At 43.9% G+C, this 14406-nt stretch overlaps 2 protein-coding genes across 2 annotated transcripts in view; one reads left to right on the forward strand and one right to left on the reverse strand.

Moving 5' to 3' along the window:
* LOC137283671 (cytochrome c oxidase subunit 6B1-like) overlaps positions 1–14406 on the reverse strand; it is a 292498-nt gene that overhangs the window by 30232 nt on the left and 247860 nt on the right. The gene's annotated exons all lie outside the window — the stretch shown is intronic.
* LOC137283301 (uncharacterized) lies at positions 3457–4596 on the forward strand. The gene has a single exon (XM_067814753.1). It carries the CDS (start codon positions 3457–3459, stop codon positions 4594–4596), a length of 1140 nt encoding a protein of 379 aa, XP_067670854.1.

The following is a 14406-nucleotide window of genomic DNA, read 5'->3' on the forward strand; positions in this document are numbered from 1 at the left end:
CCCAAATATGGCATATGTTACATTTGATCACTTTCTAAATGGCATTGTGTAATCATAACTGTGGAGGTGTTTGTTTATACATGTACGTCACTTGATAGTCACCCGCTGGTCACCTCTCCTCCCCACATCTTGCATCCCGCGCGTTTACTGAAGTAATTTCCCTCACGTGTATATCCCGGGAGGGGGAGCCGGCAGCAAACATCTGCCACACGTCTCTTACTCAGGTTCTATTAACCTTCGCTGTGGGTGACTGGCGGTTGGCAAAACACAGAATCAGGTCCTGGGTGTCACAACGATGCACGGATGATACCCAACCGGAAGTGCTTGTCGCCATGTTTCCCCATCTTCACTTCGTCTTAACGTCCTGTGTCGTGATCCTGCGAACCAGTCACCTGACCCGGAAGTGCACATCACTGAACGAAAATTGTATCCTTTTAAGTACACACGATGATTAATTGTATCTCACTGAGTAGTACCAGTTTTAGTGCTACAATAAATGAAAAGGTACGCATGTTTCTTACTTATTCGTCAGGGTAAACAACCAAGAAAAAACTATTTGAAGTAAGTGAAAATTCAAACTGCAACTAAAAGAGATTTGTGTTTTGTGTGCAGTTTTCTATTTCAAGTTGTTATGGGGCGTTTAGATGCCTGTGTTCAGGCAGATTATCCAAAAATAATTATTTCATACTTTGATGTAATGCGAATCTCGAAACACATACTTTATCAACATAAGATATAATTTCTTGAATAAAATGAAATTCTCAGGAATTTTGGATGGGTTGACTATACCTTTATCGTTGAGTCAGCGATACAAGGAATATTTGCTGTTGGTTTTATCTGGCGCGAGACAACGTGAGATACAAACGTCTATTTCGAGTTAACCGCTGTGTGTCAATAGCTTGAGTTGACTGATGAGATAAGAGTGGGTGCCTCTCATCTGAATAAGTCTAGTACCTGGTTTGCTATCACCGCGATAGGAACATTTCTACGTCAGTGATTTCTTCACCCATAGAGTCCGAACATGTTCAATAAATACAAGTTCTTACTGAAAGAAGACATTTCTGCACGCTTTCGTGTTCAAGCCTTATGGAAGTATCATCACTGAGTCATATTACGGCCATATGAAATAGTATTCCGTCCATACGGACTTGTGGAACAACAGTATTCTGGCCATGTGAACGTGTGGAACAACAGTATTGCAGCCATATTAACGTGTGGAACAACAGTATTCAGGCCATATGGAAGTATCATCACTGAGTCATATTCAGGCCATATGGATTTTGGGAACAATAGTATTCCGGCCATGTGGATGTGTGGAACAACAGTATTCTGACCATATGAACGTGTAGTACACAACATTCTGGCTATATGGACGTGTGGAACAACAGTGTTCTGACCATATGAACGTGCGGAACAACAGTATTCTGGCCATATGGAAGTACTATGACTGAATCATATTCCGGCCATATCAAATAGTATTCCGACGATATGGACGTGTGGAACAACGGTATTCTGGCCATATGAACGTGTAGTACACAACCTTCAGGCCATATGGACGTGTGGAACAACAGTATTCTGGCCATATGAACGTGTGCAACAACAGCATTCAACCATATGAACAATATGAACAACAGTGTTCTGGCCATATGTACGTGTGGAACAATAATATTCAACCATATGAACGTGTGGAACAACTATGTTCTGGACATATGAACGTATGGAACAACAGTGTTACGGTCATATAAACGTGTGGAACAATAGTACTCCGGCCAAATCGACGTGTGCAACAACAGCATTCAACCATATGAACGTGTGGAGAAATTATGTTCTGGACATATGCACGTGTGAGCAACTATATTCTGGACATATGGACGTGTGAACAACTATATCCTGGTCACATGAACGTGTAGTACAACAGCATTCAGGCTATATGAACGCGTGAAACTACTGTATTCGGGCCATATGAACGTATGGACCTGTGTGGTAAGTAAAGGAATAGCAGATAGTATCATGAAGAAGGGTAGACAGGGTATAGATAGGAAGGCAGACCGGTAGTAGACGCCTGGTAGGAAGTTGGACAGTCCAAGAGTCCGGAAGTGTGAGAGTCTGACTTTTAGGACCAGGCCACGAAGTAGGAATCGTTTCCTGCGTGTTCTAGTTGCACATTGAACGTTACTGCACTGATCGGGATCGTGGTAAATTCTTAAAATTCCTCTGCCCAGTGCCTCATCTCATTAGAATACAACGTTACTTCGCCAAACTCTCGGCTGTTGTGGCGATCACAAGTTACCACAGCGTGATGTACCGAACACGGCAGTTTAAGTAGTTCTTCTGCCTTCACCAAAGCAAGCATATACCTACAACGGTTATTTTCAAATAAAATCTGACTTGAGAACGCTGGAGGGCCATCCAGCACCCCTTCACCTTGAAACAATGGTGATGCAGAGGAGGCGGTGACGGGCTCGACAGGTGTGTTCCGAGTGCACAGCCTGAAGATGGGTGCATAAGAGGTCATCCTTCGTTACCTTCTGTGTACACAAACCACGTGATTCAGTTACATACACTCGCAATCAATCGGGCAAAGTCGTAAACCTTTCAAGCTGATGTGTTCACGGTTATATTTTTAATTTTAAACACGTTGGTGCTAAGTAAACACATATTCTAAATATACCAAACGTATTGTGGAAAGCATGATTTAGACCCCAGCGGAGGCAGTTGGTGGATCTGACCAAAGATGAGAGGAAACAGTGAGTGTAAGACGCTAAACGGAAGTGGTATATATCAAGGTGAACTGTGGGTTATATTGTTTCTCTGTTAGTTATGCTTTAAGTAATTATCTGTAATTACCGAGTTAATTAAGTGTTGGTTTGTTCACAAGATTGATCATGCATGGCGTGAACAGGCTGAGAGAGTAGGGAGAACTTGGCAGTGACTGGAACACTACCTGGCGCTGGGCGCGACCACCTGAGCGGGGCTAGCCGAGTCAACAGTCCTACATAATGGATAGAACCCAACTGAAGGCAGCAGCTGCAGCACATTGGGCTCAAACAATGTAGTTTGTCTTTAAAATTGACTGCTCTTGTCATTATTTCAACGGCGCTTTCAATTATGTGTTTAAATGCACTCGGCCTCTCTCTGTTGAGTGTTACAGGTTATTGAAAGGGACACATGGACCGATCGCGAATTTTACTCTTGGCTACGATGTTTGAACATAAGTTTCAAACCAAGATCACCCGCTTATGATCCTTGGTCTGCCGGCTCCGCGTGAGAGTCGTGGTTTCTGTCAACTTGGTGAGTGTCTTCTGTCAGCGTATCTGTGCTGTTCTTCACCACAGACTTCACAGGACGTGATTGTGCTGAAATGCTCGAATACATCAACTCCAATGTCCTCAGCTTCTCTACCATGACTCTCCGAGTGTTGTCTCTATGACTGAACCAACTCCGATGCTTTTCTCTATGGCTCAACTAGGTCCGATCTTTTTCTCTGACTCAACTAAATCCGACGCGTACCTCTATGCCTCAACTAACTCCGATGCGTTTCACTATGACTCAACTAGGTCCGATGCGTTTCACTATGACTCAACTAACTCCGATGCTTTTCACTATGACTCAACTAGGTCCGATGCTTTTCACTATGACTCAACTAGGTCCGATGCTTTTCACTATGACTCAACTAACTCCGATGCTTTTCACTATGACTCAACTAGGTCCGATGCTTTTCACTATGGCTCAACTAGGTCCGATGCTTTTCACTATGACTCAACTAACTCCGATGCTTTTCACTATGACTCAACTAACTCCGATGCTTTTCACTATGACTCAACTAGGTCCGATGCTTTTCACTATGACTCAACTAACTCCGATGCTTTTCACTATGACTCAACTAGGTCCGATGCTTTTCACTATGACTCAACTAACTCCGATGCTTTTCACTATGACTCAACTAGGTCCGATGCTTTTCACTATGACTCAACTAGGTCCGATGCTTTTCACTATGACTCAACTAACTCCGATGCTTTTCACTATGACTCAACTAGGTCCGATGCTTTTCACTATGACTCAACTAACTCCGATGCTTTTCACTATGACTCAACTAACTCCGATGCTTTTCACTATGACTCAACTAGGTCCGATGCTTTTCACTATGACTCAACTAACTCCGATGCTTTTCACTATGACTCAACTAGGTCCGATGCTTTTCACTATGACTCAACTAACTCCGATGCGTTTCACTGTGACTCAACTAGGTCCGATGCTTTTCACTATGGCTCAACTAGGTCCGATGCGTTTCACTATGGCTCAACTAGGTCCGATGCGTTTCACTATGACTCAACTAACTCTGATGCGTTTCACTATGGCTCAACTAACTCTGATGCGTTTCACTATGCCTCAACTAACTCTGATGCGTTTCACTATGACTCAACTAGGTCCGATGCGTTTCACTATGACTCAACTAACTCTGATGCGTTTCACTATGGCTCAACTAACTCTGATGCGTTTCACTATGCCTCAGCTAACTCCGATGCTTTTCACCATAATGACTCGATCCTTGAATTACATCCATGTTACATTTGGTCTTCAACAGCCGAGATTTGAAAGAGCCGGTTAACGGAATCAGGGAGTCAGGCTCCCTGGGAGGCTTGGTGCATGTCATGGTATCTCAGTTCCGATGATCGATGCTCATCATATTAGTCAGTGGATTGTCTACTCCAGGCACGATTATATTTTAGCTTGACTATAACTCAGTGGTGATGGTGCTTGATGAACACACATTCTTGTAGCCTCAGTATGATAAACCTTTAACAGCGCATGGGTGTTTGGATTTATTGTTTAAGGCCTATTTCTCACGTGTCAGAGACAGTGGTAATGATAGTGGCCTAATTCCCTCAACATTTAGCTTAATTCCATCAACAGTCAGGTCCCCTTCCTCCGGGTCACATGAATTCAAGTGGTCCGTGCACATTCTGCCGATTTTCCAAAGTAACTGGCGTCGTCACGCTCATTTACCCACTTGACAAACACCATGCGTCATCCCCGAGTCTGTCCATCCCCCTTTCCAGCGAATCCCCCCGTCTTCCACGGGCTTGGGGGTCTCTTCGCTTGGTCGACCTGGAACAAGACTATTTGTTATATGCCCTGGAGCTTCAGACGTGCATGGCTGGTGTGGGTGAACTATGGAGAGTGGTCTGGTGGTAACACAAGCTGTAGTGTACCTGGAGAATACCCAACAATACCTCTTGTGTGTACACCATGTAACATAGGCCCCGGCTGAAACACGAGCTGTACACCCAATACTTTTATTATAGAAACGATTAAATGGATGTTGTCAAGAAGACTGTATGGAAATGCGTCGTGGTTTCAACATAATGGCTGGCCAACTCGGGAATGCAGTAATTGTCCTTTTTGTGTGGCAAACACATAAGCAGTGTACTCGAATTTCCCAAATTCTTTTCATAGATTTTTCTGCATTTATCTAAAAAATAAATGCAATTAATACTCCTATACACAAGCGATACAGAGCCCGTGACTGAACACTTATGGTCGTTAATAGACTGCCAGTGTAGTTATCAGTATAATCAGTTACACCATTAATGCTCGGATTCGTCAAGTTTTTGAAAACAAAACCACACCGTAGACGGGCCCCCGTAGACTGCGCATTAGCAACCGAGCCCCATATGGTTCCGCGGGTGTGTTAAACCACCATCATGCAGCTGACATATTTCACTAGATAGTCGTGTTAAAATGTGTTGCATGGGATATGTCGATCATTTTAACCCATCTGCATCCCTCTGTGTGTTCCGATTATGGAAAACTGCAAACATAAAACAGTTAAATCATAGAAGTATACTACCCAAAAAAGAAACGCATAGACGATTTGATTATAAATCTATGAATTATCTGTTTTGTTCAATCAATCGTCAAAATATGTGACAAAAGTGTTGATAACATGATTTTACACAATTGCACAAGTGATACATCGACTTTACCTGAAAATGTTGATTTTGACGAGATTTCTTACAAGGCATCGCCTTCCAGTTGACATTCTGCAGGTAAGAGCATTATTCACTATCTGGCAATAAAAATCGAGATTACTTTCAGAAATTGGCATTCGTTTTGAAGGAGTTTCAAGGTCAAATTACTACCTTACGTCTTGACTTTGCGACACGGAACATCGCCATTGAAAGAATGCATGGTGGAGATTACCAATCTTCTGTTGTCAGGCGTCTGAATGTTAGTCTGATCATGATATCATGGCTTGCAGCTCGTTCGAACCAAACAGGTATAACAAATGATCGTCCCCGTACAGACAGACCTCGAGTTACCACTGCAGCGCAAGATCGGTACATCCAGGTACTACAGTTGCGTGATGTTTCGAGAATATAGACAGAATAAATATCTTTGTCACATTGCAGTATTCGAAGGGTTGGTGAAAGTTGGATTTTTCATTCTCGTGTATGTTTTGTTCGGCCAAAATTACAGTGGTACGTTAAGCGCGCGAGAGAGTTCATCAGTAAAGTGGCCTCATGGCCAGAGTACAAAAAATACACAACTGTCTGTTCAATGCATATAAAATTTACATAAATATAGTACATCAAAATAGAGTAGTCAAACAGGAAGGTTTCTCTTGAAATAAAGTTCTAGGCTTTTAATAACATTCATATTTTTTGTGCATAACAGCTGCTTAAACTTAAAAACAGATGGATTTGTATGATAAAACCCAGGTATCTGCATCCTACTTGTACGGTAGTATGGTCATACTAACAGAAAGTGGTATTCGTCCTCCGCGACATGTAAATGACACATAGTACATTTTGCTATAGTACTATCTACAATGTCTTTATTGAAACATTGTTGGACACCCAGTTTGTGCGATAAGCGACGAAATTTACATAAACTACACCTCAAGTCAATATTTGTGTACAACGCAGTTATATACATGTACACCTTTGTTTCCAAAACTGACCTGTACGATGAATAAACTTTGAGAAAGTGACTACTACCGATATCACTGCGCCATGTTTGGAGACAGATATCCTTGCAGCGTTGCTTAAACGTTGCCATAAATAAGTCTATGTCGCCGATAACTTGAGTAATCCATACAAAAGAAAATCCAAATATAAGCAATAGTGAACGAACATGAGAGACCCAGTTACCATTTCCATTTTCGTCAAAGACTTTAAGCATTTCATAACAAGGTCGAGGATACCTATAACTAAAGTGTACACCACCTGATACGACTAAAATCACAAGCTTCAGACCACACTAGCCTTGAGGAAAATACCACACCCAAATACTTATAATGCTAACAACTTCCACTTTCTGACCATCATAGAACCATTTGTCTGCACTTCTAAGATAACCACCATTTCAGACTTATCTAAATTCACTTCCAAACCCATTTCAAGCAAAATTTACGTTAGGAAGAATATTTTCGTTGCAGTATTTTGCATGATGCGCTAGCGCAGTGCGCGCCTAGTTATAAAGTTATGTCGCATGACGTACCGTTGTTCTGTGGGCCTGCTTATAAGGTATGAAGTATAAGTACACCGGGTCCCACGCTTATAGGTATATAACCCCCGGTACCTCGGTATGCGTTATAATCAAGCCTAACAGCCGTGTATTGAAAAGAGAAATTAACACCTCGGTACTAATTTTCACATTTTGTAGTCTTGCGAAGTTATGCCCTATATTTTTTATACTTGCACGCTGCTGATCTCAATCGACTGAAAAGGTGACTTTGTGAATAGTTCCCTCTTTTCCTGCTGCGTACGAGGCCCATCACAGATCATCTGATATATGTGTAAGGACTGAGACGAAGGCAGACGGTCATGGTCTCTGATGCCTGCAGATGATCACAGAATCTGCTAGACTGAGCTAATATTCGCCAAATACCATCTGTCTTCACCCACTGCGCATGCGTGAGTGAGTGTGATTAGCAGCAGATGACCAGACCAACTGACATTCTGGTGCAGGCGTGTTTGGAATCTAGGCCGGAAGCTGCGGCCATTCCACGTCACTAAAGACAATTTGTGTCAGGTGGCCGTCACGTAATGAAGCGTGCAGCACGTGCCGTGACGTCATTTATGTCGCTGTCCCGCTCCGCAGGCGTAATTAGTTTTAAAGCAGTTATATTTCCCTCGTTAAGTGTAGGGTTCATGGCTTACAAACAGATGTAGGTTTTGCGAAGTTTCTCCTTGTGTGTGAATTAACGTTCTTGCGTTCGCACGTTATGTTTTATCTTACAGCCGACTCCTCAGAAGATGGTTACATGTATATCGGCCATTGGCTACAAGCCAGTTGATTACTGGTTGTCCTTTTCTGTGCACTGATTCTTCGTAACTAATAGTGAACCGTGTCAATGTTTTAATGATAATTTGTTGGAACAACTTTTTTTTTTAGGACATATATTCTACCAAAACCTTACAGAGTTGATCTGATGTTTTGATTATGACCAGCATTTCATAAAGTATTTAATTGTATTAATATTCGAGTTAGATTGCAATAATCGGTCCGCTTTTGAGCCAAACGAACTGTACATGTGACGGAAACAGGGAAAGTTTGGTGTTCGTGGATGTTTGGGGAATTTTTGCAAATAGGAGTGAAATCTAAGTATGCCATAAGCCAACGTATTTCACTATGGCAGTTTATATGTTTAAATATCACTAATTTTAAACACTGACTGAAAATCAGTCCATTTGTTTTATGCATTGGCTGAAAATGCTTAAGTTGGCCTGTGTGTACTCTTTATCTTTGACATTGTCAGGCAGTGGGGAACGAACATCGAATCTAGAGAATCCGTTATCATAGCATAACCAGAGGTCAGACGTTCTCTATCTATTTACAAAATGAGTGAAATATTTAGGCCTTTTGTTAATTGCAGCAATTTGCGATTAAAGTGCAAGTAAAGATCATTTTAACGAAATAAACTATTTATGAAACACTGACTGTCACAAACTGTTGCATGTGAACTTTACCATAGATATACAGGTCACAGAAGATTCCTGATATAGTATTTGTTTGTCACAAAGTTCTTTCATTGGGGGATTATGACGGCATGCCGTCAACCGTTGTACAAAAAACGGACGCCCGGCAGTGTGGCCTGCTGGGTATTACATGGCGGCATATATACGCCCGAGTGTAACTCAATCATAGCCAACTGTACCCGCACTTGACTTCATCAACACCGCCCACATGAGTCAAAAGAAATGATGTAGATGTCAAGACGTTCAGGAACGCCGTCCCTGACAGCATCTCACGTTATCTTCACTGACAATCGACAGCAACGTCACATTCCTCGACAAGTGTACAAACTACTACATCATAATTAGGTGCAAGTGTGTCGAAAGTGTACACATCATCCTGAACTAAACCGAATATATATGCAAGGTAGGGTATGTAATTCGAATTTAATTCAAGCAAATAGGTGCAAATATCATACATAGAAGTGTATTATCGAGAGTGCAAGTCAGTAAGTCAAAATATATCAAAGACGTTGTGTGTACCAAGACGTCATGGGATAAATGTTTTTGCCGAATAGGATTAATTTATATCTCAATTAACAATCCACAACAGGGTGTATACGACCACCGCGAATAAATAACATACGTGTAGGAAGCGCTGCTGGGACTGTAGAGAGGACGGAGAAAGGTGTTATCAAGACGGAAGATATCAGCGTTTTCACACCAGACCCCGCGCTCACTCTCGCGACCTCGGCGTGCAGGAAATTCCTCTGGCACGTGCGTGCAATACTAGAGCAATATTTCTGTTAGAAAAGGCTGACGTGTGATAGCATCTGGCAGCAGGCGGTTCAGTGGCCACCTTGTCTGGAACCAAATGACCACTTTACTCGGGAGGAGAAGATGGGAGTTATGGCGATTTGTCGAGTCCGATAACCTGTGATGTATTACTCAGATATGTGTTTCATGAGCGTCTGGTGGAGGCCGGACATGGCGAACGGTGAAAAAGAATATACGCCATGTAAATGTCTTCACAGAATGCAGTGCGCGCCGTAACTGCCGACCACGTCAGCGTGATTTATTGGCAAGTCGGGGCCATATCTATATGTATAATTCGTCACAATCAACCATTGCCACGGTTGAAACACGCGCCTCTAGATACTGCAGAAGTTGAGTTGGTTTGAATATCACGTCACGTTATTGTTGGCAAATGGCGACAATACGAAGTCTGCATTCATAACCAGTTTAGGTACTAAGTCCAGAAGGGTTGTTAAAAATGTCCCGAACAGAAGACAGTATTCCCTTGAAAACTGGAAATTACAAACGTAACAACACAGACACACGTCAGAAAATAGTCGGAGATGAGCTGCTTACTTTAGAACCCGAGGCATTAAAGCCCTAAGACACCGGCAAGATACAACCAGATCTGGTGTGTGCTAATTTCACTTTCCATCAATCATTGCTGATACAAGATACAAGACATTTATTGCACAACCATTCAATGCAGAAACTGTGGCAGTATTCTATAAACTACATACACAAGATACATAATACTGTGTATTTCCTTTTGTCCAGTTGTGTACTAATTATCCCATATGTTCAATTATCACTGCTTATGAGTTCGGCGTAAAGCTAAACTAACGCTATCCATCATTCCCTCACTCACTCATCTTTAAGGTTATACACATGTTGTTTACTGGAAGTTCATACCAAAGAATTCGCATTCATGAAACTAAAAAACTAAAACTCCCACTTGAGACCCGTTAGTAAGTGCAGCCCTGCTCCAGTGTCCTGTGTCCGACAGTTACTGGAGGAGCCACAAGGCTCCCTACAATGGCGCCGTCAGTAGCACAACCTCTTTACCCTATTATGTGCAATTACGCCCCACACAGATCAGATCCCTGCGTAACACAAGCGTGTTGCCAACACAGGCCTGGCGGAATGGTCACCTCTGCCGGCGCCAGCACAGCCAGCCCAGACACACTGTCTTTACCAGGGTCAAGTTTCAACATTACCCCAATTAAGTGTATAGGGCTAATTTCATATGAAGAGAAACATGATTTATGCATCCTTCATGATATATTGTGAAGCCTATTGAAAGTGACCCGATATGCATTTATATTTCCTGCATGCGTGTCTACAGACCATTTTGGGAGATGAGTTGAAGTCAGGACCCTTGGCATTACAACCTCCTGATGTGTAGGAATAAGTGAAACTGTCGTTACTGTAGGCAGTCCGGGGAACACTTGCACCGATCTAGTGGGGCTAAGGAATTGTTGTTCGGGTCAAGAGCAGGGACTGAACTCCCCTCTGTATACGACAGCTGCACACTACTGTGTAAGAATTATTGGACGGTTGATGGACTCCGACCTCCAGCCACTGAGTGGGCTGCTGGTTTGGCCACGCTCCGAGCGCTGACAGCCGACAATGGTTGATATTTCACTGAGAAAGAATTCTAACAGCACTGCTCATCTGTGATCAACTCCCCTCTCAGAACGCCGACGAAACGTTTCAGCGTCCCCACTTCGACAACCTACCAATACCACCCAGCCATCATCATCATCTCGCCGTCAAACCTTCGACACCACAGCCGTCAACGTAGTATTACCCACACCACCGCCGCGACACACGCCTCTTCACATGAAACACCCCACCGTCAACATCGCCGGCACCACCACCAACACCACGTCAACGCATCGAGCACCTTACCGTCAACATCACCAACACGCCTTCGATGGCACCGACACCGAGCCGTCAACATCGCGGACACCCCAACCCAACAATTTCCTGAGGATGTCATCGATGAGCACGAGTAACACATCGTGAACATCACCGACATCGACTTCATCGGTTTACAGCTAACAGCAACACATTATCAGCTTTTAAAACGAGATAATATACGATTCATAATCCTAGTCTCCCTGTAGGTTTAGTGCGATGTCGTTCATCACAGTACATCCGGGTAGTTCATTCAGTAAGTACTTTTCTAAGACGGTCCGTTAATTACTCAGCAATCATCAACTAAACATGTCTACTCGGGCCTCGAGTTCTCAACATAAGGCTTTATCTGCCAAGTTCCTCTGTAAGGGTTCGACTCTAAGATCAGAAACATCCCCGTTCAACAGTGTATTTGGTACATATCTCTGAAATGTGTCCGTCGATGAAAATGTTCAAAACAGCGTCAGCTAAAACCCACGTGTATGTTCAGTACTTTGTCCAGTGACCTACAGGGTATCACCCGGAGGTCCGTGTTTATACATATCTCGCCCGTGCCAGACATGCAACATGCCTCACGCGTGCTAGATCGTGCATGATGACCCGAGATGTGGCGTCTGACAGGCACACGGGGGTGTCGAGAGCGCGTGATGCGAAGACTTTGAAGTGGAGAGTGAAGGATTCCTGCCGGCCGATGGCCCGTCGTGTTCCGGGGTATAAAACACGATGGCAGTTGCCGTGATGGGCTCGGACAACGTGTGCCGGGAAGAAAGGACTCCGGCTCTTTGAAGTAGCCACTCACGGACCGAAACATAACTTCGGAATTCCTCAGCTTAATTATAGGTATGTAACTTTCAAGTGGAGCCTCCGACTGTCGTGTACTTAAATCCTACTCTCAATAACAAGCAGTCATTGAATCTCACTAACGATGATGGACTTTATTGTCAACAGCTGATTCAGTTTTCATCAACCGCCTGTCTGGGGTTCAGGTACCCAGTACACAGGATCTAGAACCTTTGGGAGTCAGGTACTCACTACAAGAAGGCTTGAACCACACGGAGTCAGGTACCCAATACAAGGGAGCTTGAACCACTCGGAGGTCGGTACCCAGTACAAGAGAACTAGAACCTTTGGGAGTCAGGTACCCAGTTACAAGAGAACTAGAACCTTTGGGAGTCAGGTACCCAGTGCAAGGAACCTTAAACCAATGGGAGTCAGGTACCCAGTGTAAGGAAGCTTTAACCACTGGGAGTCAGGTACTCAGTACAAGAAGGTTTGAACCACAGGGAGTCAGGTACCCAGTACAAGGGAGCTTGAACCACTCGGAGGCCGGTAGCCAGTACAAGAGAACTAGAACCTCCTGGAATCAGATACCCAGGACCAGGAAGCTTGAACCACTTGGACGCATGTACCCTGTACAAGGGAACATGAATCACTGGGACTCAGGTACTCAGTACATGGGAGCCTGAACCACTGGGAGGCCAGTACCCTGTACAAGAAAACTAGAACCTCTGGGAGTCAGGTACCCAGTATAAGGAAGCTTGAACCTCTGGGAGTCTGGTACCCAGTGCAAGGGAGCTTGAACTACTGGGAAGCCAGTGCCCAAAGTAAGGAAGCTTCAACCACTGGGAGTGAGGTACTCAGTACAAGAGAACTAGAACCTTTGGGAGTGAAGTACTCAGTACAAGGAAGCTTGACCCTCTGGGAGTCTGGTACCCAGGACAAGAGTGCTTGAGCTACTGGGAGGCCAGTACCCAGTATAAGGAAGCTTGAATCACTGGAAGTTAGAACAAGAAGGCTAGAACTGCTGGGATTTAGGTACCCAGTATAAGGGAACTAGAACCTCTTGGAGTCAGGTACCTAGTACAAGGGAGCTTGAACCACAGTGAGATCGTTACCCAGTATAATAGAACTAGAACATCTGGGAGTCAGGTAGCCACTACAAGGGAGCTAGAACCACTCGGAGGCCTATACCCAGTACAAGGGAACTAGAATCCCCTGGCATCGGGTACCCAGTACCAGGAAACTTGAGACGCTAGGACTCAGGTACCCAGTTACAAGGGAACTTGAACCACTGGGAGTCAGGTACTCAGCACAAGGAGGCTAGAAAGTCTGGGAGTCAGGTACTCAGTCCAAGGCCGCCTGAACTACTGGGAGACTGGTACCCAGTACAAGAGAACCAGAACCTCTGGGTGTCTGGTACACAGTACAAGGGAACTAGAACCAGATACCCAGGACAAGGGAGCCTTAACCAATGGGAGTCAGTACAAGAGAACCAATCAACCGCCTGTCTAGGTTTAGGTTTTAGGGGTTTAGGTACCCAGTACACATGAGCTAGAACCTTTGGAAGTCAGTTACTCAGTACAAGAAGACTTGAACCACATGGAGTTAGGTACCCAGTACAAGGGAGCTTGAACCTCTGGGAGTCAGGTACCCAGTACTAGGAAACGTCAATCACTAGGATCAAGGAAACTAGCATCACTCGATTCCGGGTACAACGACAGAGCTGTATGACTTAAAAACGCGTGTATGCCCCTTTCATACTGAATGTTTTTGAAATAGAATGACATAAAAGTTCAGACGAACATAAAACTCGAGTTAAACTGTATCCTACGCGTAACAGGAAATTTACGAGAATCTTTCAAACTATGCTGTACGGTAAATAACGGAGATAGCCGAATGTGCAATATAGCACCTCCGCAGCGCCCCCTGGGAAGATTCTAAATGATTAGCA

The sequence above is a fragment of the Haliotis asinina genome, chromosome 5 (assembly GCF_037392515.1).
Source record: "Haliotis asinina isolate JCU_RB_2024 chromosome 5, JCU_Hal_asi_v2, whole genome shotgun sequence".
Classification (NCBI taxonomy): domain Eukaryota; kingdom Metazoa; phylum Mollusca; class Gastropoda; order Lepetellida; family Haliotidae; genus Haliotis; species Haliotis asinina.